The 23,349-nt window shown below is 40.3% G+C and overlaps 1 protein-coding gene across 3 annotated transcripts in view; it reads right to left on the bottom strand.

Annotated features, from left to right (window-relative positions):
- Positions 1-23,349, bottom strand: part of LOC105916778 (latent-transforming growth factor beta-binding protein 2) — a 140,793-nt gene that overhangs the window by 57,300 nt on the left and 60,144 nt on the right. For all 3 annotated transcript variants that reach the window (XM_036150700.1, XM_036150701.1, XM_036150702.1), the window contains exons 7-9: positions 21,379-21,662; positions 19,129-19,231; positions 3,444-3,518 (exon numbers count right to left, since the gene is read on the bottom strand). In XM_036150700.1, the coding sequence (XP_036006593.1) occupies positions 3,444-3,518; positions 19,129-19,231; positions 21,379-21,662 (462 nt within the window). The remainder of the gene's footprint in view (positions 1-3,443; positions 3,519-19,128; positions 19,232-21,378; positions 21,663-23,349) is intronic.

The raw sequence follows: 23,349 nt of genomic DNA, 5'->3' as shown, positions 1-23,349 counted from the left end.
AGAGGCTGCACATGCATTTCTGTGGACCTTTCATCTAACAAGCATTGCTACAAATGGCCAATTCAGCTGGACGAGTTTCCCCAAAGCGGCCTCTGAAGATAAGGAATCATCTCTGAAGTCAGACTACTCACTGAGGCCCTGTAAGATGCAGCTTTTGCACGCATCAAAAAAAGTATTCATACTCCCTCATCTTTTCCAGATTTTTGCCATGTTACAACCGGAAGTATCACAAAACATTTTATTGGCATTTTATTTGACGGATCTATAAAAAGAACTGAAAAGTGTCGATTTCAAGTCAATTTAGCAGCAAAAAGGGTCGACAGGTATGTCATTTAATCAGCTGTTTAAACGGTTGTTCACCAAAGGTCTCAAACATTAGGAAGGGAACATTCGTGAACGATATGAAAGAAGACACTCGAGTCAGATTAGGCCAAAATATCACGTATTGGCTCAAATGTAATTTAAAATCACTGTGAAACATGGTGCTGGAAGCATCATTCTGTGGGGATGTTCTGCAGGAAAAGGAAAGCTAGTTAAAGTTTTTTTTTCGTGCTCTGTCTTCTCAAACCTCCAGTTCTTTGTTACAGACGACTGCTCACACGGAGCCATATTCTGCAGGAGGCTATTTCCTCTTAAAGGAGAGTTTTCCTTTGTGGTGCTGCGACATACATGCTCAGTGTGAGCGATTGCTGCATATTCGATAGATGAGGCTGTTCTCGATCTCTAGACGCTCATTAAAGAGAACTGATTGCTACAAGTCGGTCGCTTAATGCAGTCGACTAGGACTCATTAGATAGTAAACGTTTTACATGACTGTTTGATGACAAGAATCAAATTGGAATGTATGAAATTGACTATTTGTATCTAACTTTTATAAATGAAGTGCCTTGAAAATAAATTTTTTGTGAATTGATGATATACAAACAATTTCAATTGAAAATTGAATTGGACTGAATTAAAGTTAAGTGGAAGATGGATAGAGAGCAGGCTGTTGGAGGCTCCAAAATACTTGAGACTGTGAGTTGCGGGTTCACCCTCCAGATGCTCTCCATCCAATCTGAAGCTATTTCGCAAATTGAATGCGGCACAAATTCTAGTCTAGATCTGCGAAGTTTGTAAAGCTGCAACCCAACAGGCTTGCAGCTGTAAATGCAGCAAAAGGTGGTTCTAAAAGTAAAAATCGAAAAAATATACTTAAAGGAACAATAAATAATAATTTAGTGTTTCAAATCAGAAAAACATCCTGCCATCGTCACCAGCCCTGCTGTTGTGAAACCCCACTGGATTTTTGTTTCCAAAGGACAGGTATATGATGTTGTATTCGGTTCTATTTCTGGTCCACTTCTCTTTCTGGCTTACATGTTTGCAGGCTTCTGCTCTTTTGTCAACATGAAATACCAAATGCTGCGCTCTGTTTTGGGAACTCTCATATGAACGCTCAGAAACCAGGAAGTAAACACGGGCCACACACTGAACCGAATTGGTTCTGTACCATACCGCTCAGTTTGAAAGTAGAAAAACTTGATGGAGAGGACCGATTGTTTATAGGGAATGTTACTTCCATCCCAGGTGACAAATGAGAATGACTTAGGTTGATTTTACAGTAAATATCTCACTTATTGCTCCTTTAATGAAGCATAGCGAATTTTTGCAGACGTCATTCCCCTCTGCCGACAAGTTTGAATGGCACCAGTGTTGTGTACTTGCATGGGAAAAGAGGAAAAGCGTCTGCCATTGCAACTGCACAGCCCTTTTTTTAGAGGCGTGATGTCTTCTGAGATAAGAATGCTGTAAATATTGAAGTTTGCCGGTGCTGTCTCACTGATGCATCGATTACGTTGGAGACTGAACAAAGTAGCCAGGTGAACGGGAGCGTGCGGCACATCACACCCATGCGCACGCCCAGAGGATTCGGCTCGAATCACTCTCTCATGAACCGAACAGCCACCATATAGAGGTAACTGCAGTAAATAGAGGATAACTCATTTTACATGTTGGGCGACTGTAAGAGCATGTATGGGAAAGAAAATAAGTTATATTTAACTTCAAAACATGCACTATGCTCCTTTAGGTTTGTGGTTGCCACATGAAAAGATGTGAAAAAAGTTTGAGATCCATGAATACTTTTGCAAGCCTCTGTAGCAGCAGTAGATGAGGCCTATTACCCAATATGATACAAGCATTGCGCTGTTCCAATAAAACACCCAACAAGCAGCTGAAAATAGAAGCCACACTCTGGCATGCTGGACGCCATTCTGAGAGTAATGAAAACCTCACACAAGAAGCATTTTTTTTTTTTTGTCCTTTTGGCTGCAGGAGTGAGATGTGAAACTAGAAGTCAGACTTTAAAGCAATTCAGTAAATATTATGGGTCACTGTCATCTATGGGTCTGTTTGGAACAGAACGAACGAGCGACTGTGAGGTTGAAACAGCTTGAAACGCTCATAAAAGAAAAGTATTAATAATACAAAAACACATTTCAGCAAATGTTGGCCGGACGACGCACTACTGGAAAATGAATCTGTACTTGTACAAGCAAGCTGTTTGGAGTATTCTCTGTGCTCGAGATATCAAAGAAAACCCCACGAAATCAGTTCAGATCAGAAAGTATGTTGAACTTACTGAACCGGATGGTGAGATGTGTCACGGAGGTGTCCAAATCTGCCCACTGAACCATTCTGTTATTATACTCCATAGGCTTCAGCAAGCACTGCCCCTTGGATTATGACACTGTTAATCAAGTCAGTGGCACGGCTCTGAGCAGACTGTTTTTTGTTATCCTAAGCAACAACATCAGCTGTCAGACCTAAATTCAAGCTGTGAACTTTTTTCCTTTGATTTTCAGACATCGCTTGCTTACTAAGACTATGAACAAACAGAAAGGCTCTGAATACTTCAGTAGGGGACTATCCACAGAGCGGACGCTATGGATGGTTATTGCTTTTTTTGGACCGTACACCCAGCTGATAATTTGCCATCCCCATGATGCTTCAGTGAGAGAGAACCCTGCATGTGTGATCTTTGAAGTTTACTACCACATACAGATAGATTACGTTGCAGGCTTTGAAGCCGGTTTTCTTCTATTCGAACATTAATGAATTGCAGAGAAACTAAACCGCAGAAAAAGCTCCCTGCAAAAAACAACACATGTGCCGATCGCTATCTATCCCATGAACCACAGGTCAAATTAAAACAGTAGACCAAGATGCTCATGAGCTGCTGTGCACTTAACCCAGGTCTAATTGTGGTCTTGACCTGGTTCCTATGGGGGGCAGATCAACAGGGATTATGTCAAAGAGGTCCTCAAAATCCGTTTATGCACAGAAACAAACATAGCATTCAGCGCTGTGATTATCAGCACTGTGATTATCCATATGTCGAGGAGGATAAAATCATAAACTAGCACTCACAAAATAACTTTTTCCATTGATTTTTGACTTACCTTGACAGTGTGTGGCATTCATCCTTTTAAAACCTTTGGGACACTCCACTTGTCCGTTTGCAATCACCACATATGCTGCAGACAGGAAAAAGAGGCATAGCTTAGCAAAGCAAAACTTTTCTTTCAAAAAGATAAAAAAAAAAATCATAATTGGAGAAAAAAAGCTTCAGGAGGGCAGCATACACACTCCTTCTCAGAAGGACATTTGAACTTCACATTTCGTCATGTTAAGACATCTAATTTTAATGTATTTGAAAATATGTGATATTTTTTTGTGATAGACTACCACAAAGTAGTGCAGAATTGATGAAGTAAATGTCAAGATTTTTAAAGAATTAAGAGCCTAAAAGGTGTGATGTGTATTTATTTTCCCGCTCCCTTTACCTATAAATAAAATCTACTGCAATCAGTTGCCTTCAGAAGGCACATAATTTAGCCAATAGTGAATCTGAATATACTGCAAATACAGCTTTTATTGAAAAGGACCTCAGAGTTTTGTTATAGAACTGTGATAGAACATTGGTGAACAAACAAGGGACCAAAGAACAGAGCAAACAAGTGAAGGGTAAAGTTGTGGAATATATCCTGAGTATTGAAAAACTTACAAAAAAACATTGTTTAATCCCTCATCTGAAAATGAAGAGTTTACCAAAATATAAAATAAACCTACATACATTGGCTATAGAGGAGCTATAGCTCCACAGCAACTATTAGTTGTGCACTCCGTCTTTCTGAAAGCGTGGCAAGAAAGATATTTTGCAAGAAAAGAAATAGGGTGCTCTGGTTTAGATAACACCAAAATTAAATTTTATTTATGTTAGTTTTATTGGCAGAAAACTGCTATAGTGGCAGCAAGAGGCAATGGGCATGCTTTTCACCAGCAGGGAGAGAGAACTCATAATTTGTTATATATTACATGAAGCTACAGGTTGTTGGAGCTGTTGAAAGCAGTTATTGAGAAAATAACAGATAATTCACAGGCATTGTGGATGTGGCATACAAAGATATGGGCAATGGGACTAATAAAGGAAACAAGTTATTGCAGGTAACATGTAAACTTAGATTACACCCGAGTGGACACACGTTTTCCACTGACGACAACGGTAGGAGCGTGGAGGAGGAGATTGGCTTCTATAAAGACTCATGTGACCAGCATTCTGGGCTCTTGCACATTCCTTTTTCTCGTGTCAATACCTGTTAACAGAGCCTCATTACTGAACTGTACCAGTTCTCTGGCTACTTTAGATTAAAAGTGTTAAAATATAGTTTCTGTTTAGAGAGTCATTTCCTACAAAAGAAGTTGTTCAATGTGTGACCACACTGCAAAAACGGAACTAAACATAAGTAAAATGTTCTTAAAATTTGTGTATTTGTCCTTGATTTGAGCAGGTAAATAAGATGATTTGCCAATGGAATGAGATTTTTGCACTTAAAAAAGGAACAATTCATCTCCATCATCTTATTTCAAGTGCAGGATGTCTAATTATCTTACTTTAGGGGTCAAAATACTCATTCAATTGGCAGATAATCTTATTTACCTGCCCAAATCAAGGATAAATACACAAACTTTAAGAACATTTTACTTATTTTTAGATCAGTTTTTGCAGTGCACTTCTCTGGGGGAAAAGGGCCAGACCGGGTGCAGAGATGTCCAACTGCCGACAGGGGGCAGTAGTTTTAACAAGCTGTTGGAAAGATGGATACATCTAAATAAAGGATAATCCTGGAAAAAACTCTGTTAAACACTTTAAACAGTAGCAGATCTTCACCTTTCAGCAGGACAAATATTTGCAAATGATGTGTCAGAGGCCTTCCCCTTCACAATAAGACACTAGATTGTCTTGGTCTTTAATGTTAAATCCCAACAAGATACACTGATGGTTGTGGTTGTAACATGACAAAATTAGAAAAAAGGTTCATGGGTATGAGTCCCTTTGCAAGGCAGTGTCACTACCTGAAATGAGCTCAAGGAAAATCTGGGGTGCCCAAAACAGAACCTTGAGAGACTCCAGAGGGATTGATATGAAAACAGTAGACAGACAGCAGACAGAATCGACAACATTCAACATCATCTGTTGGGGGTACTATCTATAAGTCTTCTTTCTTCAGTGAAAATTAAGTTAATGCTAAAGTCAGAATTTTTTTAAGAAGCCCTAACATTTATTATCGACCACGCAAATTTGCATGGAAACAAACAGTGCCTTTACTTTGAACAGAAGGAATAATGATTAACCTACAGCTCGCTGTACAATGTTCGCTCTGATATTCGCCGAGGTGCCAGAGTAAACAGCGCCGCCGATGTGTCTGTCGATGCCTCGACGCAGCGAGACTGTCAAAGTCAGAGGCCTGAAAACATGTTATCATGGCTCGCCTGGCAGGCAGTCAAGCCTCAACACGCTTCATTTAGCGTACAGACGGGTCAGAGTGACTATCATATGGCAAAAATTGAGTCTGTTTGTGTTTCAGCAAGTGTGTGTCTGTGTGTTTGACTGGGAAAGGGTCATAGGGGTTGTGTGTGCGCGTAGTTTCATGTGTCTGTGCAGAAAAAGAATCAATATTGGTAGCAGAACCTTGTGTGACATAAACTGAGATGACAGGTTTCTCTGCATTTGATGATAAAAGATCCATTCACTGATTTTCGAGAACAAAATGTGCACATGGTTAAAGAGAGTTGAAAGGATTGATGACGGGTTTGTTAGCAAAACAGAGCAGTTTCTCACTGATATTGTCTATTCACATTACAGTCACAAATATTAGAGGGCTTAAAGATGTCATTCCTACTCATGATAGAGATTTTTTTAGAGTATTATTTACCTGGCAAACAACATTTCCTCCATAAAAAATAGTACACTCATTGAGAAAGTACAATAGAAGGAAAATGATTTACTGTTTCAGGAAATCATGTTGACAACAGTCAAAGGTTAGCACATGCAGTTGAAATTGCTAGAATAAAGCCTTTTCCAGCAGGACAACGATCAGAAGCATAAACACTGAACCACAATTTAATGGTTTGCATGAGTGCATTTTCATGTGTTAGAATGACCAAATCAAAGTTCAGACCTCAAGCCAATAGGGAATTTGTGGCGTGACCTGATAATTGATGTTTCCAGACTCGCTCCATCCAGTTTTGAGGTCTGCAAAGCTGGTAGAGGCCTACACCAAAAAGACTTGCAGCTGCTGTTGCAGCAAATTCTACAGAATAGACTCAGGTGTTATTTAGGTTTTAAAAAATAAAATACATTGAATTTTGCCATTGCATTATAGAAAAAATAAAAAGCGGATGCATATTATTTTTGCAATCAAATGAATGTATTTTTCCTAATTTCCACCACATACATGCATTAAACACCAATGTATGTTCTCCTTGCATTTTCTCTCTGCTTCAATCTGCCCGCAGCACCATGTGGTTTTATGTTGGATACGTCATGTGGCTTTTCTAGTGAAGGGCTTATTTATTAGAAATTATGTGAACTCCTCACATTCCTGCCTTTTTCCTGAAAGCCCACCCTTAGAATCCACCACACCCATCCATGACAGACCAGACCAAAATAACGCATTGTTTTGAATATGCTGCCAGGGCAACGAAAGTGTGAAAACAAATGTGACGCATGACATAAACTACAGGATCTCCGCTTTGCTAGCAAAATGCACGCAACTCTTCCTTTTTGGGGATGTTTTAGGAGTTAGACGATGGATATAAATGATGTAAAGGGCCATCTGGATCCTTAACAGGTCCAGGCAGGACGACACCTGGTCTTTCACCATTACACATTAAAAGCAACGCTGTTTACAGCAAACACCCAGTGCTGTTTGAGCTTTGAGTAAAATAACACCCTGCATTCTGTCACAATTTTGTCTCATTTTGCCAGGGGTAACTGGAATGTCTGGCACAGGAAGGCTTTTTTGGGAATAGGGTCCTGAAAGTTGTGTTATGGTCCCGCTGTGACCCGGTCGACCAAACAGGGTCAGTGTACCTGAGAGACCAGAAGTGGGTCTAGATGAAGGAGGCAACCTGAAAAAGCATGTGAGAGGTGGGGGCGGATGTGTCAAAGTAATGCCTCTCATCCTGCCCGTCCATCCCCTCATCATCCTCAACACCCTCATAATCCGACTCAGAAGATTCAGAGTAATTAGTTGTTGTGTCGGAGCGACGGGCATGTCTTCCTGCAGCGATGGGATCAGGGAAATTCGGACCTGAGTGACAGAAAGATGCATGTGCCAAGGGAAGCCCAGCAGGGGAGGCCGCTGTGTCTCAATAAAGCTTATTAGCAGGCAGGAAAAAAGACCTCAGCAACCGGTGGGAACTTCAGTGTTTTAAGAGAAAAACTTGCAGAAAATACAGAAGCATCGTGCTTTATGTGTTTCCTAAAGATTCTATATAATATTTGGCTGACGGCGCTCAACTTCTCCTTATGCGTGGCCTATAGAGTGGCTTTTACTGGAGTTCAGTCCGGTAGATATTTATTGTTCCCTGGGGGCAATTTGTTTGCAGGGTGTCAAAAACCAGCTGCTGAACCTCAGTGCACAGATGCTGGCTGCCTTTAATTTTTTTTTAAACACAGAAGGTTCTTGCTGTTTGCCAGTGCACATGAACTTTAAAGCTGTGGTTCTTAAGTTTTTTTATATGGCGCACCTCTGCAATAAAAACTAGGTCTTCCAGGTATCATACGAACATACTTGGACTTGGCTTTCCTCAGTTTGTTCTGTTATGTTATTAAAACAAAGATAAAAAAAATCTTCCATTAGAATGGCATGAGTTGTTGAAGCCAAATATACTGAAAAGTTAAACATTTCCAAATTTTAACTTGGAGAAACTAACAGAACCAAGTCCAATAAGAATCATAAAGCCATATCGGACTTTAAAGTCCGATATGGCAAATAAATTATTGCCTTATAGTTTAGTTGCAACTTTGTTTTTTTTTTTAAAATAATACATTCTCCATATGTAGAACCTGGCCACTTTATTAGGTATGCCTATTCAACTGCTTGTTAACACAAATTGGAATCAGCCAATAAACTGCAACTTATTGTAAAGAAGTTAAAGATACACTGGACAATTTTTCCAGAAATGTAGGTAAGAAATGCCCATTTCCCATTTTGAATAACAGCGTGCATGGCAAGACCAGCTTACCTGCTTTTCCGCTCTATGGGGGTGGATCGCGTGAAAAAATATCCCAAATCCACTCTGGTCTTATTTCTTTCTACTGAGGTCTTCCTCTTCTTCTCACAAACGTGTACGCAGTTTGTTTCATGTGACTCTCAGCCATTTTCTAAAGTGTAGGCGAGAGCAGCGGAGCTACAATGAACGGCTGAAACTGAAGCTAACTGGATACATAAACAGTAGAAGCGTGCATGGGCAGCCAGCATGTGGAAACTAACAAGGACGTACACGCACACTGGTATTACGTGAACACGTATTATGACTGGCATGTGGGACAACCAACAGATAAGGTGATCCCCCCAGAACTCAAAGATAAAAAAATTTCCACTATACCTTTAAAACACGGTTTCAGAATAGTGAAGAAAGGGGATTAAATTGACTTTCAGTGTGGCATGGTTGTTGCCGCTAGATGGGCTGGCTTAATTGATACGGAAAATGCTGAATTACTGGGATTTTCTCCTGGGGTAAACAGAACAATCTAAATGGAGAAAATATCCAATGCGTGGTAGTTGTGTGCAACAAAATGCCATGTTGATTTCAGTGATCAGAGGAGAATGGCCAGACTAGATAAAAAGGCAACATTGGGTCAAATAATTACTTGTTATAGCTTGTTATAAGTATGTGGACTAACCTCTCAGAATGCACAGAAACACAAAGAAGATCACACCAGATGCTCATCTTGTCAACTAAAACAATGTAACTGAGGCTAAAGTACACAGGCTTATCATAACTGGAGTACAAAAACATTGCCTGCTCCAATGAGACTTGGTACGGTCGGAATTTGGCATAAACAACATAAAAGTATGGACCTGTCCACTGTTGCATCAACAGTTTAGGCTGGTGGTGGTATAATGGTGTGAGGATATTTTCCTTGTCTGCACACTTTGGGTCCAACTGAGCATTTTTTCAAATGCCACAGTCTAGGTGAGTGGTGTTGGTGCCCATAGACATCTCTTTCTGACCACAGTGTAGTCATATTCTAATACCAACTTTCAGCAAGGTAACACACCTTGTCACAAAGCTCAAATCATCTCAAACTGGTTTCTTGAACGTGAAAATAAGTTCACAATACTATAATGGCCTCCACAGTGACCGGATGTCAGTCTAATAGAGCTATACTGGGGTGTGGATTCACTGGAGATTTACATCAGGAACATGAAGCTGTCTGCAGCAGCCATGTGATGATAATGTGTCTGTAAGGATCAAAATCTCAGAGGAACACTTCCAACAATTAGTTAAATCTACAGTGTCTTACAAAAATATCCACCTCTGTTGGCTTTTTACCTCTGTTGGTAGACTCCAACCTGTAATTTCAATTGTTTTTATTTGTATTTTATGTATCTTTATTTTGTCTTAGACAAAATAGTCTAAGACGGTGTAGAGAAATGAGTAAAATATGTATGAATTAATCAGAGAGGTAGCACAGAGACCAAAGGTAACCCTGAAGGAGCTTCAGAGTAACACAACAGGGACTGGAGGATCTGTCCATAGCACCACAATAAACCGTACGCTCTATAGAGCTGAACTTTATGGAAGGGTAGCCAGGAAAAACTAACAATGTAACTTTTCAGTCACCAAGGAAACCACAAGCCCAACAAATCCCATCGCCCCAAGAATACAATCCCCACAATGAAACATGGAGTGGGGATCATTTTCACCAGCAGGAACTGGGAAATAGATGGTGCTTTATACAGAGATGGACCAAAAAGATACTGCTAAAGCTACAATTGAGTGGTTTACATTTACATGTGTTGGAATGGCCTAGTCAAAGTTCAGACCTCAATCCAGTTAAGAAGCTGTGATTACACTTGGAAGATCATTGGAGCAGTTCTGCCTTGAGGAAAGAGTAAAAATCCCAGTGGTAAGATGTGGCCAGATCTTAGAGACAAATTCAAACCAACTTCCAACAAACTCTGACTTTAAGGGGAGTTATTAGTTATACATGCAGAAGATTTCTGTTATTTTGTACTATTTGTTTGCGTCACATCAAAAAACAAATACGTTTTGAACATTGTAGGCATTTTCTGTAAAGTAAATGGTGCAAACAATTCATTTTAATTCCAGTTTGTGAGGAAACAAAACATGAAAAATGCCAAGGGGAGTGAATACTTTTGCAGGCCACTGCATCCTTTAACAAATTAACTCAATTCTGAAAGCAAAAGAGTGTCCAAACGCGTAGTAGCAATGTGTGCCTAATATGTTGCTAGTGTTTGGATGCACAAATGCAGAGAAATACATTGTTTTTATCTTATATAGCCAACAGCAGCAAGACGGGTCTCTGACCTTATCAATTAGCAAATCCCAGCTGCTTTCTGAACTTGCAACTGGACCGTTGTAAAATTAAGCTTGAGGTCACTCCCAGATGCATGTAAAGGCGAATAGAACAAAGTAGCCAGCAGAAATTGTGCCAGGTTCACTGTCATGGACTACAGTTTGTACAAGGAGTTCCCGAAATCTTCTCCAATGTGCTTCACTTTTTAGAAGCAAAGATCAAGTGCTTTAAACAACTAATCTTTTCGGCCTTTTTCTGCTTGGTAGCGCTCAATCACAGTTTGCATGTTTGTTTTTGCCTTCCAAATAATTATGCTAAATGGTACAAGTGTCACTTGTACAATAGTTACGTAGAGAAGCCCTGCTTCAGAGAAAAGAAAAACCTCTACTGCTGAGTCTGACCTAAGAAAGATGGACAAAGTGGGCACGGTATTAACCTGATCATACAAAAAGTAAAGACTGGAGGGATTCTGAAAAGTTTTGATGACAATGCCGTTCCCATGCCTCAATCTGAAATCACTTGGGTAGAAAATGCAGAGCTGCTCGGGCAGTGGCCTGCAAGAGTGAACTCAAGCTGCGCATCATTAGGGTCACCCTTGGTTACAAAGACAAGCCTGGGTCCACAGAGAGGACAGACAAAAACCTACCAATTGTTGTCTATCCATTTAGCCCTGTTCCGACAAAAGAATTTGTCACCCCTCACTAATTTCTCATCTCCATTCAATTGTGTTGTGCATTCCACTGGACAATATTCAATAATATTTGCTTAAATTCTCTGACCTGAAGGTGTTATTGAAATGCCTTCAGGGGGTGGCTTGATTGCCTGTGTTGTGCCATCTTGAATTAGGAGAAATCCTTTAAGTCTTGTTTTGATACGAAGATAAGTTTCCTCAATAGACGGGCGCTGAAGGTTATTATGAATGAAAAGACAGCTTATACACACTGAAAGAGGAAATTTAAGGGGGGGAAACAGCAGACTGAGAAGGGTGACGGGAATTCAGGGTAATTTGTGCTCTTAAGCTATCCAGAAATCTTTAATAGCTGAATTTATTGCAATGTATCTGTAGACCTCCCAGTTTTTAGGCTGTTCTTCTAAGACGATGGGTTGCACTGGTCCATCAATCAGAGGCCTGAGGGCTCTTTGCCAGCTTCTCAGGGGACTTGCTTGCAGACAACCACAGCGCTGGGCTTTCCCACTTAAAGGGTTGGAAAACTTGAGAACGTGTGGAAGATGGAAGGAGACGGGATGCATGCCATCAACAGGATGCAAACTGGAGACGCTATCCTTTGCCCTTCCCTTGGGGGAAACATTGGAAAACCATCAACACCTAAGCCAAGACCTACACAAAATCCTTTCCAGAAGCGTAATCTCCAACAATCCACTATAAGACAAACTGGTGGCATAAAAGAGGACAAAATACAGGTTTTGAATCACAGTGAAAAAAGGTTTAGCTTCTTAACATTTGTGCCACAGCTTCAATTAGAACAAACAGTGAAGAATAAAGCTGTTTTTATGTCCAAAACAGGAATCATTGGCACAGTCAGCATTTGCCAAACAGGATGAGCCATATCACGTGCAATGTGTTTATTGAGTTCCTGCTACTGAAGCTGAGGCTCATCTGTTGGAGCACACATAGAAATGAACATTATCCTCTTGACAACGCTTACAGCATAAGAGCTGCAAAAGGCTGCTTTAGCTTGAACATTTCAATTCTGAGTGGTAACACATTGCTTCAACGGAGCCAACCTATAACACATGCACAACAGAAACAAACAGGCCTTCATTAACAGCTCAACTCTACCTAAAACATGCTTTTTTTTTGGTATTCGATAAGTTAAACATTGTCATCCTTTTGCATAGTTTGCCGATTAAACTAATGCCCTGCTTAGAGATACCGATGACAGTGTGAGCCACATCAAACACATTTGAAGCAGACCAGCATTCCTTTATAATCTCCAACTCACTGTGGAATATTAACCACCTGGGATCCTTCCAGGGGAAGGCATGCCACAGTGCATTCCTGTTCCTGAACTTAGCTTGGATCCAATTAAGAAATGGCTTGCAACTTTCATATCCATTTTCCTCCGACTGGGATTATTTCTCATCGCGGTCGGGTCGGCTCTGTCGTGATTAGCCACGCTGCTGTCCGGCTAATAGCTTCATCGTTTTAGCCGCGAAAGGATGACACTAAGTCAACATCAGTGGATAAAACGCTGTCAGAGACATGTGACGTCTCTATCAAATTACAACGAGAAGCTGCCGTGGAGTTGTTCCAGCGCATGTGCTCTGTTTCCGAGGCCAAGTAATCCATTTCTTTGGCTTATTTGGCTGTTAACAACCATTCATGTTTGATCAGAGCTAATAAAATTAGGAAGCACAGGCTCTGGCCCCGCTGTGGACGTTAGATTGAATGTTTTGGGAATTGATGGAAGGTCTCAGAGGGATGAGCTCATGGGGGAAATCTGGAAGTGGCGGCGCTCTCTTGGCCTTTGCATTTGCTTCATCTGTCTCTAAAGTGAACCCCATGTTGAACAGACTCCCCCCCTAGAGGTTTTCTCTCTCAAATATTACAATGGTGTTTCATATCGAGATTGGATCTTGTGGAAGAAAGTTAAAAATCATCTATGAAGTAGAAAAAAGTTAGTCAGCTATAAGCTATCTTGTAAAAGAGTAAAGCAGGTTTTAAATGAATAAATAACTCCATATTTGTGTTTTTTTACTGGTACTATTAACAGTGGGGGATGTTCCCATCAAAATTGCAGGAAGAAAATATAGACACACTCAAATTACAAAATAAAAAGTAATTTTCGTATCTGATTTATTTTTTTTAGCATACCCATTCCATTTTGGTTTAAAATTGTTTAAGTTGTTTGTGTGTGTGTGTGTGTGTGTGTGTGTGTGTGTGTGTGTGTGTGTGTGTGTGTGTGTGTAGGCCTGACTAAATATGGTTCAATGGCAACGGGGCACCAACAAAGTAAGTGTGCATTTATAGTATTAAACTTTTGACTTCCATGTGACCTCATGCTGGTCTATAATTGGTTACTCAAAGATTGTAATCTGGGTGCTGTTGGTCATTTTGCGCTTTTTGTGCCATTCTCAATCCATTCCATCCGTTCATCAATCTCACACCTTTGGAAACTTAGACACGCATGGCATGAAAGTCATTTAAATGTACGAACACACGTGTAAGACTCAAACAACCACGATGATATGGCGGGAGAGAATGGTGCAACGAAAGAAAAAAAAAAAAAAAGCGGATAAAGGAATTTGGACCGATCTGACCAGGCTTAAAAATCCAGCAAAAGACAAGTGATTTTGTGATAATGTTCTAGTTCTGCTTTTTTGTTGTGGTGTAATCCAAGATATCTAATAAATCCCCATCCCAGATGCCACTGCCGAGAAACACTGAATTTATAGGGCAGTTTTAATATTCTATTCAGCCAGAAATTACGGCAGGTAATTTGTTCATATTTACAGTTATTAAAGAGAAATCAGCATTGGCAGGCCAGACCTTTCCTAAAGTGGTAAATGGAAATCAGTCACACAATCTCTGATTGACGCTCCTGGAGTGCTGATAATTTCACTCATTCACCTATTCCTATATTTGCAGTTGCTTCATAAGACTTCTTCATGTACGAAATTAACACATCATTCAAGAGACATATACTATACTGTTTCAATTCAAACTCACCAAAGGAACATTTTGACCAATTTTGACATCATTAAATGTCATCTTCTATAATCTCATGAACTACTGAATGGGAAAGCAGTATATCATTCCAATAAACAATATCTACCAGCAGAAAGTCACTTGGAGGTATTTTGGTTTGGTCATAAGTCATAATCAGTCATATTTCACAAGCAGACAGGCCCGATCAGACAATAGAACAAACTAACTTGAAATAGGGCAAAATAAAAAGCTGCTCAGAATTACAAGATTAGGTTAAATTGAGATTTTAGCACTTCAAGACCATGCATCTTCCTAATTCTTGAGCTACTGAGCCACAATGCACAAAGTTTTGTGTGCCTAGGTAAGATTTTCCTTTTTTACAGGTGCAAGATGGTAATGCATGAGTATGAAAGTGCGGCACGTGTTGGAAAAGGAGTCTACTTAACCTGGATCATCATTTCTGATCCTCACTGCAAAAAGGCAAAAAGGAGAATATAGCAAAATTTGAACCCCGTGACTCCTGATTACAGAGCTAGAAAAATCTAGAACTCCTGTGGGTGTGGCGGTTACTTTTTACTCTGGGGACATCGAAAGTAAAGCCTCCCAGCAACCCTAACTTGGAGAGTCACAAGAAGGATGCTGCCCGTCAGTGACAGCTGGAGAAACAAACGGCTTGTGAAACTCCATTAGCTGTGCAACGTACAGTATGGGAGGGGTTGCCAGCACGCTTACAGGAAGTCGGGCTTGGTCGGACTTGGGCCAAAGCAATTTGATGGTACCACTAAAAATGTTTTATTAGCATCCAAGTCCAAGAATCTCTACACGAGTTTCATAAATTGCAATTATACAACGAGTTTGGAACTAAGAGCAGGGCCATTTTGTTACTCCACCTCTTCATGTCAGCCAGAAGGATGGCTTTAACTACAGCTTGTTCTGCTTGATCTGGATCTCATTACTGCAGGAATCCTCAGCATGTGACTTTTAAAGGTCCTGGCTCCTGAAGGCTTCGTCTACCAGTAAAACGGCGCAGGCTGGCATTCTTGCCTCCAGGATGACCGCTCGCTCTCCTTCGCACACACAAACGTGTAGCGATTGCCACAACGATACAAAACCTGGGTTCAATAAGGGTGAACAATGTCCAGCTGTGTGATTAAAATCAACAGCAGTGCAATGCTTGTACAAGACTTCGCAGACACACCCAGACTGCAACAGAAGCCACGGATTTCTAACAGTGGGTCAGATGAAGCTGACGTAAATATTCTGAGGTTAATGTGGAGACAAGAAGGAAAGGCTAAAAGCCCTTAACTCCGTCTATCTGTGCTCACACTGGCATTTTCTTAGGGTATAAAAAATAGGATGTAGTGAGTCCTTTTTCCCCCAGTCAGCCATGCATTGTTGCGACTGGTAACAAAACAGCCAATGGCAGCATTACATGCCTAAACACAAACTAAGCTTTTATAGAACAATTATCACATACTCAATGGGAAACGCATGAGGCTTGTATAAAGCTATAGGACTCCTCTCTATCCTAAAGGCTCACAGCCGACTAATTCAGTGTGAAAAAAAAGAAGAACGAAGATCCAAGAATGACGAGCCATGGTCTAAACTGGGAACAATAACACCGAGAGAAAATTCTAAGTGTTTATTTTGTTGAACTTTCCTTTGTGGCCTTTGGGATGCAGTACATGACTTCATCTTTTCCTTTCTAACATTGAGTTTATTCCTTTTGTGTCCTCCTGCGTGTGACCTCTCAGCCTACATAACGTTGCCCCCCCCCCCCCCACCCCCAAAAAAAAAGAGCCACAAAAAGGAGCAATCAGGGTATTCACTCTTTTTTTTCACCCTCAAAACTTCAAAGGAAGCAGGCAAAGAAAACATCTGGGAGCCAAAAGAGAGCACGCTGAAGACACAGAAAGAGCGGGAATGAGGCAAGCTGAGGGGGGGAGCCAAGAAGGAATGGATAGACATCTATTATTGATGGAGGAGACAGGGAGGGTGTGTATCTGCTTCTGATTAAGGTCCAGTCAAACATGGTTCAGGCACGCTGCGTATGTGGGCATCGTCATGATGTGATTAAGAAAGCTAGGAGATAAATAAAGCTGCAATGTGAGGACAAACAGGGAATCCGCATCCCATTCAGAGCTGTCAGGCCGAGTGGCAGCTCCGTCTAATGTGGACCGCGTTGCCACCCAGCCAGCCGGCCGACACACAGTCACCGCTGCTTTTTCTCAAACCTACCACAGCTCGGGTTGGGGAGCCGTTCATTTCCTTACTATTTAAAGCCCACACTGGTGTTTCTGCCCACAAGATGGGTGGCGCGCCTGCCAGGATCTCATCAGTGCGCTAAATGTGTTTTTATGTGCATCCAGGGTTTGGCTTTATGGAAGTGCAAACCACTTCATTTGATTACCCTGGATGCAAGACTAAGTCACAAAGCTGTCTAAGGAAAACTCTTTTCTACCCGTTAACATCGAAGTTGTCCATCTTTTAATAGGTGTTCGTGTTTTCCAAGTCTCAAATCTTTTAAATTGGTGAATTGGTGAAGTCAACTCAAACTTTTCAGGTCTAACTCCAAGACAAACCTTATGCCTCTCATGTTTTTGAAGCCCAGGTCCAAAGTAAGTCTCAAGTTTTTTGTGGGGCGAGTCCATGTCAAGTCTTTCAGGAATAAATCTTAGTCAAATCTCAACTCTAAAAAACTAAAATCCAAGTCAAGTCAAAAGCCTGTTTGGTGTAAGTCTGGGAATCCTGGCCAAGTCTTAAGTCTTTGATGGGGAACAACAAGTCAAATCTCAAGTACTAAAAGGGGTAGTCTAAGTTAAGTCTGTCTTTAAGTGTTTATTCCAGTTTTAAAGTCTTAGGTCTTTAATGAAGTCCAAGTTAAGTCTAAAATCCTCAAATGACAAATACAAGTTGAGACTCGAGGGTTGAATGGCCCGATTCCAATCTTCTCACCCCCAAAAAAATCCAATCTGTGCCAAATCCATATGTGATACTAATTTGGATAAGTATCAGATGTTTTTCAAAGCATCTGCTGTCTAAAGGTCATGTTGCATTTTATCCGTCTTTGACATCACTCTCCTGTCCCTCACTACACATCCACACACAGTAGTAGCGGCTAGCGCTCAATAAAAGATCGTTGTTAATAGCTGTGCTACTTTCTTCTTACCTTACTTCATTTTACTATAATGTGGTCTTAATATTGTCAGCTTTCATTGCTCATCAGCTTTTTAATAATGAGAGGTAGCAGCTGGTAAGCAGCTGGTAGGCACATTTTCTTTTCTTTTTGAATCTAAAAAAAAATTATTTTATTGAACTCTTCTAGAAACCATTAAATTCTTCATTATTTCCTCAAAGGTAGCACTGCCCTGCGACGTCTGTGACAATTTTGAACCAATCAGAAAACAGTATGATGATGGTTGCATTTAATAGTAGAATGAACGGCCAACTAAAAAAAAAAAACCATGTCAGCAGAAAATCGGAATTGAGCATCAAGACCTGCAGTGTGAACATAGGCTTAGTCTCAACTCTCTGAGGCTTAATTCCAAGTAATTCAAAAAAAATTTAAGGGGCAAGTCCAAGTCAAGTGTAAAGTCTTTAATATTTAAGTCCACAGCAGGTCTGAAGTGTTTAAAGGGTAAGACCAAGTCAAGCTTCAAATCTTAAAGGAGCTGAATCCAAGTCATATCGCAAGTGTTTCAGGGCTAGCCCCAAGTCAGGTGTATGTCCAAGTCAAGTCTCAAGTTTTTAAAGGGAAGCTCCAAGTCAATTCTCAGGCCTTAAGAACAAAATCCAAGTCAGATATAAATATGTGAGAGACATAAAGGCCAAGTATCTTTGAACAACAATCCAAGCCAATTCTTGAGTGTTTGAGGTGCAAGTTCAAGTTCAGCATCAAGTATGTCCGAACCTAAAACAGTTTTGGCCAATCACGTTGTGACGAAAGCAAGCGCTGACGAGCCCACAGCCAAACCAACACAAACATGGCAGGGCAGGAGGACGCACGCGTAGCTGCTGCTATCACATCTGCTATCACATTTTAATTTGATACTGCGATTGGCTAAAACCAACCTCTGGTAGGCGGGCACTAGGTTTTGCTTCGCCCAATCAGCTTGGAGAGTTCTGCTCCTTTCCTCAAACAGTTTCAATAGGCGCATTCCCAGACTGATAATGTGCAGAACGGAGAGTGCTACACATTATCAACCTGGCTGGCCAAGTTACCAACATATAAGTCAGAGCAGGAAACATTAATCATTTATTCAGATAATTAACACTTGCCTTGTGAATTTTACCCCTAAACAGATGGGACAAAGGTTATTTGTGGGACTCCATGATCTCAAGTCCGATTCATTTTTTGAGTCTTTAGAATATAAGGCTAGATCAAATCTGACAAATTACTTGCCAACTACTTTCTGCAAACTATTTGGAGCAACTAAACAAGAATACTTATGAAGAAAATCAACCCAGAAAGTGTATCAAAAATGATAGAAATTGGTTGCGGTTCAGATTTAAAGATGTTATATAACCATGGTCAAGAAATAAAAACAGTTTAATTCAGATTAACTCTAAACTGAAGGATTACCTGGTTTAGTTGGACACTTTTGGCACTTGTTCAGACCCCAGGAGGCACCCACACTTCCACAGCAATCATCCTGTTTGGTTAGCCCTGGCAGAGGTTTGCCACACTGCAATGGCAAACAGCTGTGTTAAATCTGTGAAGCAAGTTTTTAGGATTACAAGTTTGAGCATGCGTGATTGTTTACATGCAATTGTTTGTGCATTGGCAAGGTTTTACGTGTGGCTATTTCAGAACATGCTTGAAGAAAGAAAACTGGACTCGGCCAGTTTAACCCATCTACGAACGTCTTTGCATGCCTCATGAAGGTATTTGGTAAATTATTAAACAAGAGACTCTCAAACTGTAGTTATTAGATTTTTAGCTGATACTTGTGATTTAACTGGAGATTCCATTCGTGAGAAACATGATTTCTGTCTGGCAGAAACAAGGGGAAAACTTTATTTCAATGCTTCTTTATGCATCATTCTTGCCCAGATTCGACTTCGTTTTTGACGTTATGACTCTGAAGTTTAATTTCGAGCCCCTATCAGACCTGATTAGAGAAAATGGGAACTAATACTGGAGTAAAAAATTCAATTATGCACTAATACTTTGCTGTAACTGCATAACTAAAGGCAAAGAGCATCAATGTGTGCTCTACTAGCCATTTGCCAAGCTCATGCACAGACTTTTCTTTTCCTGTTTCAGTACATATACAATTTCCCTTCTAGATACTTATTGTACACTATAAAAATGGATTTTGAAGGGCATTAAATATGAGCCAGTAAAATTATGTCAATTTAATCAAGTTAGTTTGCTAACATAATATTCATAAATTGTTAAACTGTAACACTAAGAGCTACGTGTGAAGGTACCAAATACCACCTCAACATTTAGATTTCCACTTTTTACAGATGTTGGTTCAGTCAATTATGAGCTGTTGTCATTTGATGATCGGAGTGTCTATGTCCATTATATGGTTTCTATTATGAATGAATATGCCAATTTAGTAAACATCCATCCATCATCTATACCTGCCTATCCATGCATTGTCGCAAGGGCTGGTACCTATCTCCAGTAGCATTGGACCTAATAAATATTATGAACTATCATAAGGCCTGTAGTTAAGAATGTCTTTGTATTGAAGCAATAACTTACATTTGTATCTGACTATAACTAATAAGCAATAATGCTACTGCTAAAGTGAAACGTAATACCAGCAAAGGTTTTTGAGGGGTAAGTACAACTCAACAGCAAACATGTGCCGTCTATTATTGAAGACTAATGTGTCACCTTGCTAGAAAAGATTTTCGAAATTTTGTATCCGACTTTGACTAGTTTAGAGACAGCGCTAATGTTAAAGTCAGACATTTAGGCAGGCGGAACATGTTAACCCTGAGGTGGTCATTGCCAGTGAGCGCAGTGTTGCCAGATCTTGTGAGAGACACAAGTGACAACCTGTAGGAAAACAAGCCAAACAAGCAACCCACCGGGTAGATACTTTAGCCGGCTCACGTCATCTATAATGCAACCGCACTGCGAGTAAGTCTCTTAATATCTCTTACTGTGTGGCACAATAACCAGATAAAAAAGGGTTCTGTTGGGAAAATAAGCCAAGCCCAAATAAATGTCTTTACAAGCCCAAAAGAGTGCAACTCACATCTCATGTAGTTTACAAGCAACTTTAGAAAAACACAGGCCCAAAGTTGCTTATACCAAGCAGACTTGGCAATGCTGAATGAATGGGATATCTTAGCTGTGTTCAACAGGGAAAAACGCTTAAATGTTGTTTTTTTATCAGTGTAAAATTTGCACTTTTTAAATTTCTCATAATCTACACAGATAATCTATGTGCAAATGGTTGCACCAATTTTATTGCTTCAAATGTTACAGTTTTAATTGTGTTTGAAGAAAATACAATGTTGGTTAAAACCATAATTATTTCTTCAGGTTTTGCTTTGCCTAAGCTTCTTTTCTTTTAAACTGGTCTTTATACGGGCATATAGATGCTTCCTGGAAGCCCAAACAAACTCCTTGGAAAATGGCTGCTTTTACACACATTTTCTCCCTGTCCTTTGTCTGTGCACTGGATGATAACAATAAACCATTTTCAAGGGCAGAGTTCCTGTTTTAGACACCAGATCTCTGCGAAAGTAAAGAACTGCGAAGATAAAAGCAACTTTCCCCTCTGTACTCTGCAGTATGAGAGCAAAGCTCCAAGATGACAACGTGATGACAGTTTAAACAATGCTTTGTAGAGGCTTAACATAATACCTGTCCATCCACTGTTTCCTGAAAGCATCTGCCAACATGTCCATTCTGGAGGATGAGAGTCGTGCTGTGGCCGTTCCAGTAGCCGTTGTCGTGTGTGAGTCGGCCGTTGTGCTCACTCGAGTGTTCGTGTCCGTTCCCCGGCTGCGAGCGCTGCTGGACAGAGTGAGCCCCCTCCGTGATGGCTGGTCTCTGTCCAGGCTGAACTCGGGCTACTTGGTGAACCTGGACCTCGGCCTCCGGCGGATGCTGAATGTGGACGTTCACCATGGATGGGTGGAGAGACACTTGGGACACAGATATCCAGAGTTTACACAAAACAGTGGATGGTTTACATTTTGAAATTTGCAATATTATAAGTCACACTGCGTCAACATCCAAAGCAGACAAGCTGTATTTACATTCTCCAATTTGTGAGTTATCAGCTAACATCGACCACAAACTTGTTCAACAAACATTTGCTTCATCTGCAAATTATGAGATCTAGAGTAGACCGAGTATTCCCGTCAGAGCACCGCTGCACAACAAGGAGAACACAAAGATTTGGGGATTTTCCGGTTTAAATCAAATCAATTTAAATACCAAAAACAGATTTACTGTAGAGCTAAGAAGATGTTGCAATGTCTAGAACGAGCCCTTTTGTCTTTCTGACAGAAGGGGAAACATCCATCTTCAGGGAGTGCCAGGGTTTTTTCCCAGAATCCTGACCCACTCTCATAAATCATAATCTCGCAGACAGAGCGAAACGTCCAAGTAAAAGATGGAGATTTTATCTAGATTTCCTAACAAGACTCTGCCTCTGTATAAATAGGCACACACGCAAAATGAAAAACGCATGTGCTGTGACAAAGCAACATGGACATTTGTCTCTTTAATTAACTTAATCTGCTTCTATTTACCCCTCAACAGCTCGAGATACCAATTGACTGAGATAGTATTATTGACTGGGGAAAACTCATACCTCTAAAGGGGGGGAAAGTAAAGTAGCAAATCTATCAATTTTTATATTTATAAAAGATCACGTTGCCTCACAGCTCTGTCGCTGATAACCACTGCTGTTATGATAAAAGCAGCCTTATCCAAACTATGTGAGGACTTCCACTGAGTCATCCCTTAGTTCATTTGCTTAAAATAGAGTCTGGCCTCAACAGCTGTCCCACAGAAGCAGAGCTCTACACTTTAAACAAGTCCTGAAAATCAAGAGCAAGCCCCGTGTGAATGTAAAAGAAAAGAAAGACCGTCAAGACCGATCCAAAATCCTACCGGAGCCCACGCTGATGTCAGTCTTGAATCACATACAGGGCTAAAGGTGACTGATCCACAAGTCGTGGTCCTGTGTGGCTGCTGGTGAGACCGGGTGCTTACAGCTCATAACAAGTTTTATTCTTTTTGGGTTTCGACCTCTGTTGGCCGCCTGTTGAACTCTGACGTAACAAATATTTACAATCCAACAAATACACAAAGGGATGGCCGTATGAGTTTGAGATGGTAGTCACCTTAAGAGCAATAAATGTATTAAATATATATATATATATAATTGCTAAAAAAAACTGTTCAGAAAATAAGAACTCTAATATGTTCTTGACCTTGTTCTATGGAAATAGAACAAAGAATACTATACTACACTATACAACACTATACAATAAATAGTACAGTGTTGAGATTGTTGGTGTTTCCTTTCTGAATCTCGTTGCAAATAATTAGCAAGCTTGTAAATGGCATCTTTTATGGGTTCATAAAAGATGCCTAAAAAAAATTTAACACAACTGGAAGAATCTTGAGTTCTTCTTACTGAATTATAGTTTTGCTTTTTATCTCCCTATATCTTTTTTTATGAGAGAGTTACTTTGACTGGAAATGTGTTATGTGTTCCGTTTGAAATACGTGTTTCACACAGGAAGCTCACTGGTAGAGTAACACCGATGCAAATGTGATATTGCATAAGAAGCTCATGATAGACATTTGTTTGTGCCA

The sequence above is a fragment of the Fundulus heteroclitus genome, chromosome 19 (assembly GCF_011125445.2).
Source record: "Fundulus heteroclitus isolate FHET01 chromosome 19, MU-UCD_Fhet_4.1, whole genome shotgun sequence".
NCBI lineage: Eukaryota > Metazoa > Chordata > Actinopteri > Cyprinodontiformes > Fundulidae > Fundulus > Fundulus heteroclitus.
This window is presented reverse-complemented; position numbering and strand designations above follow the sequence as displayed.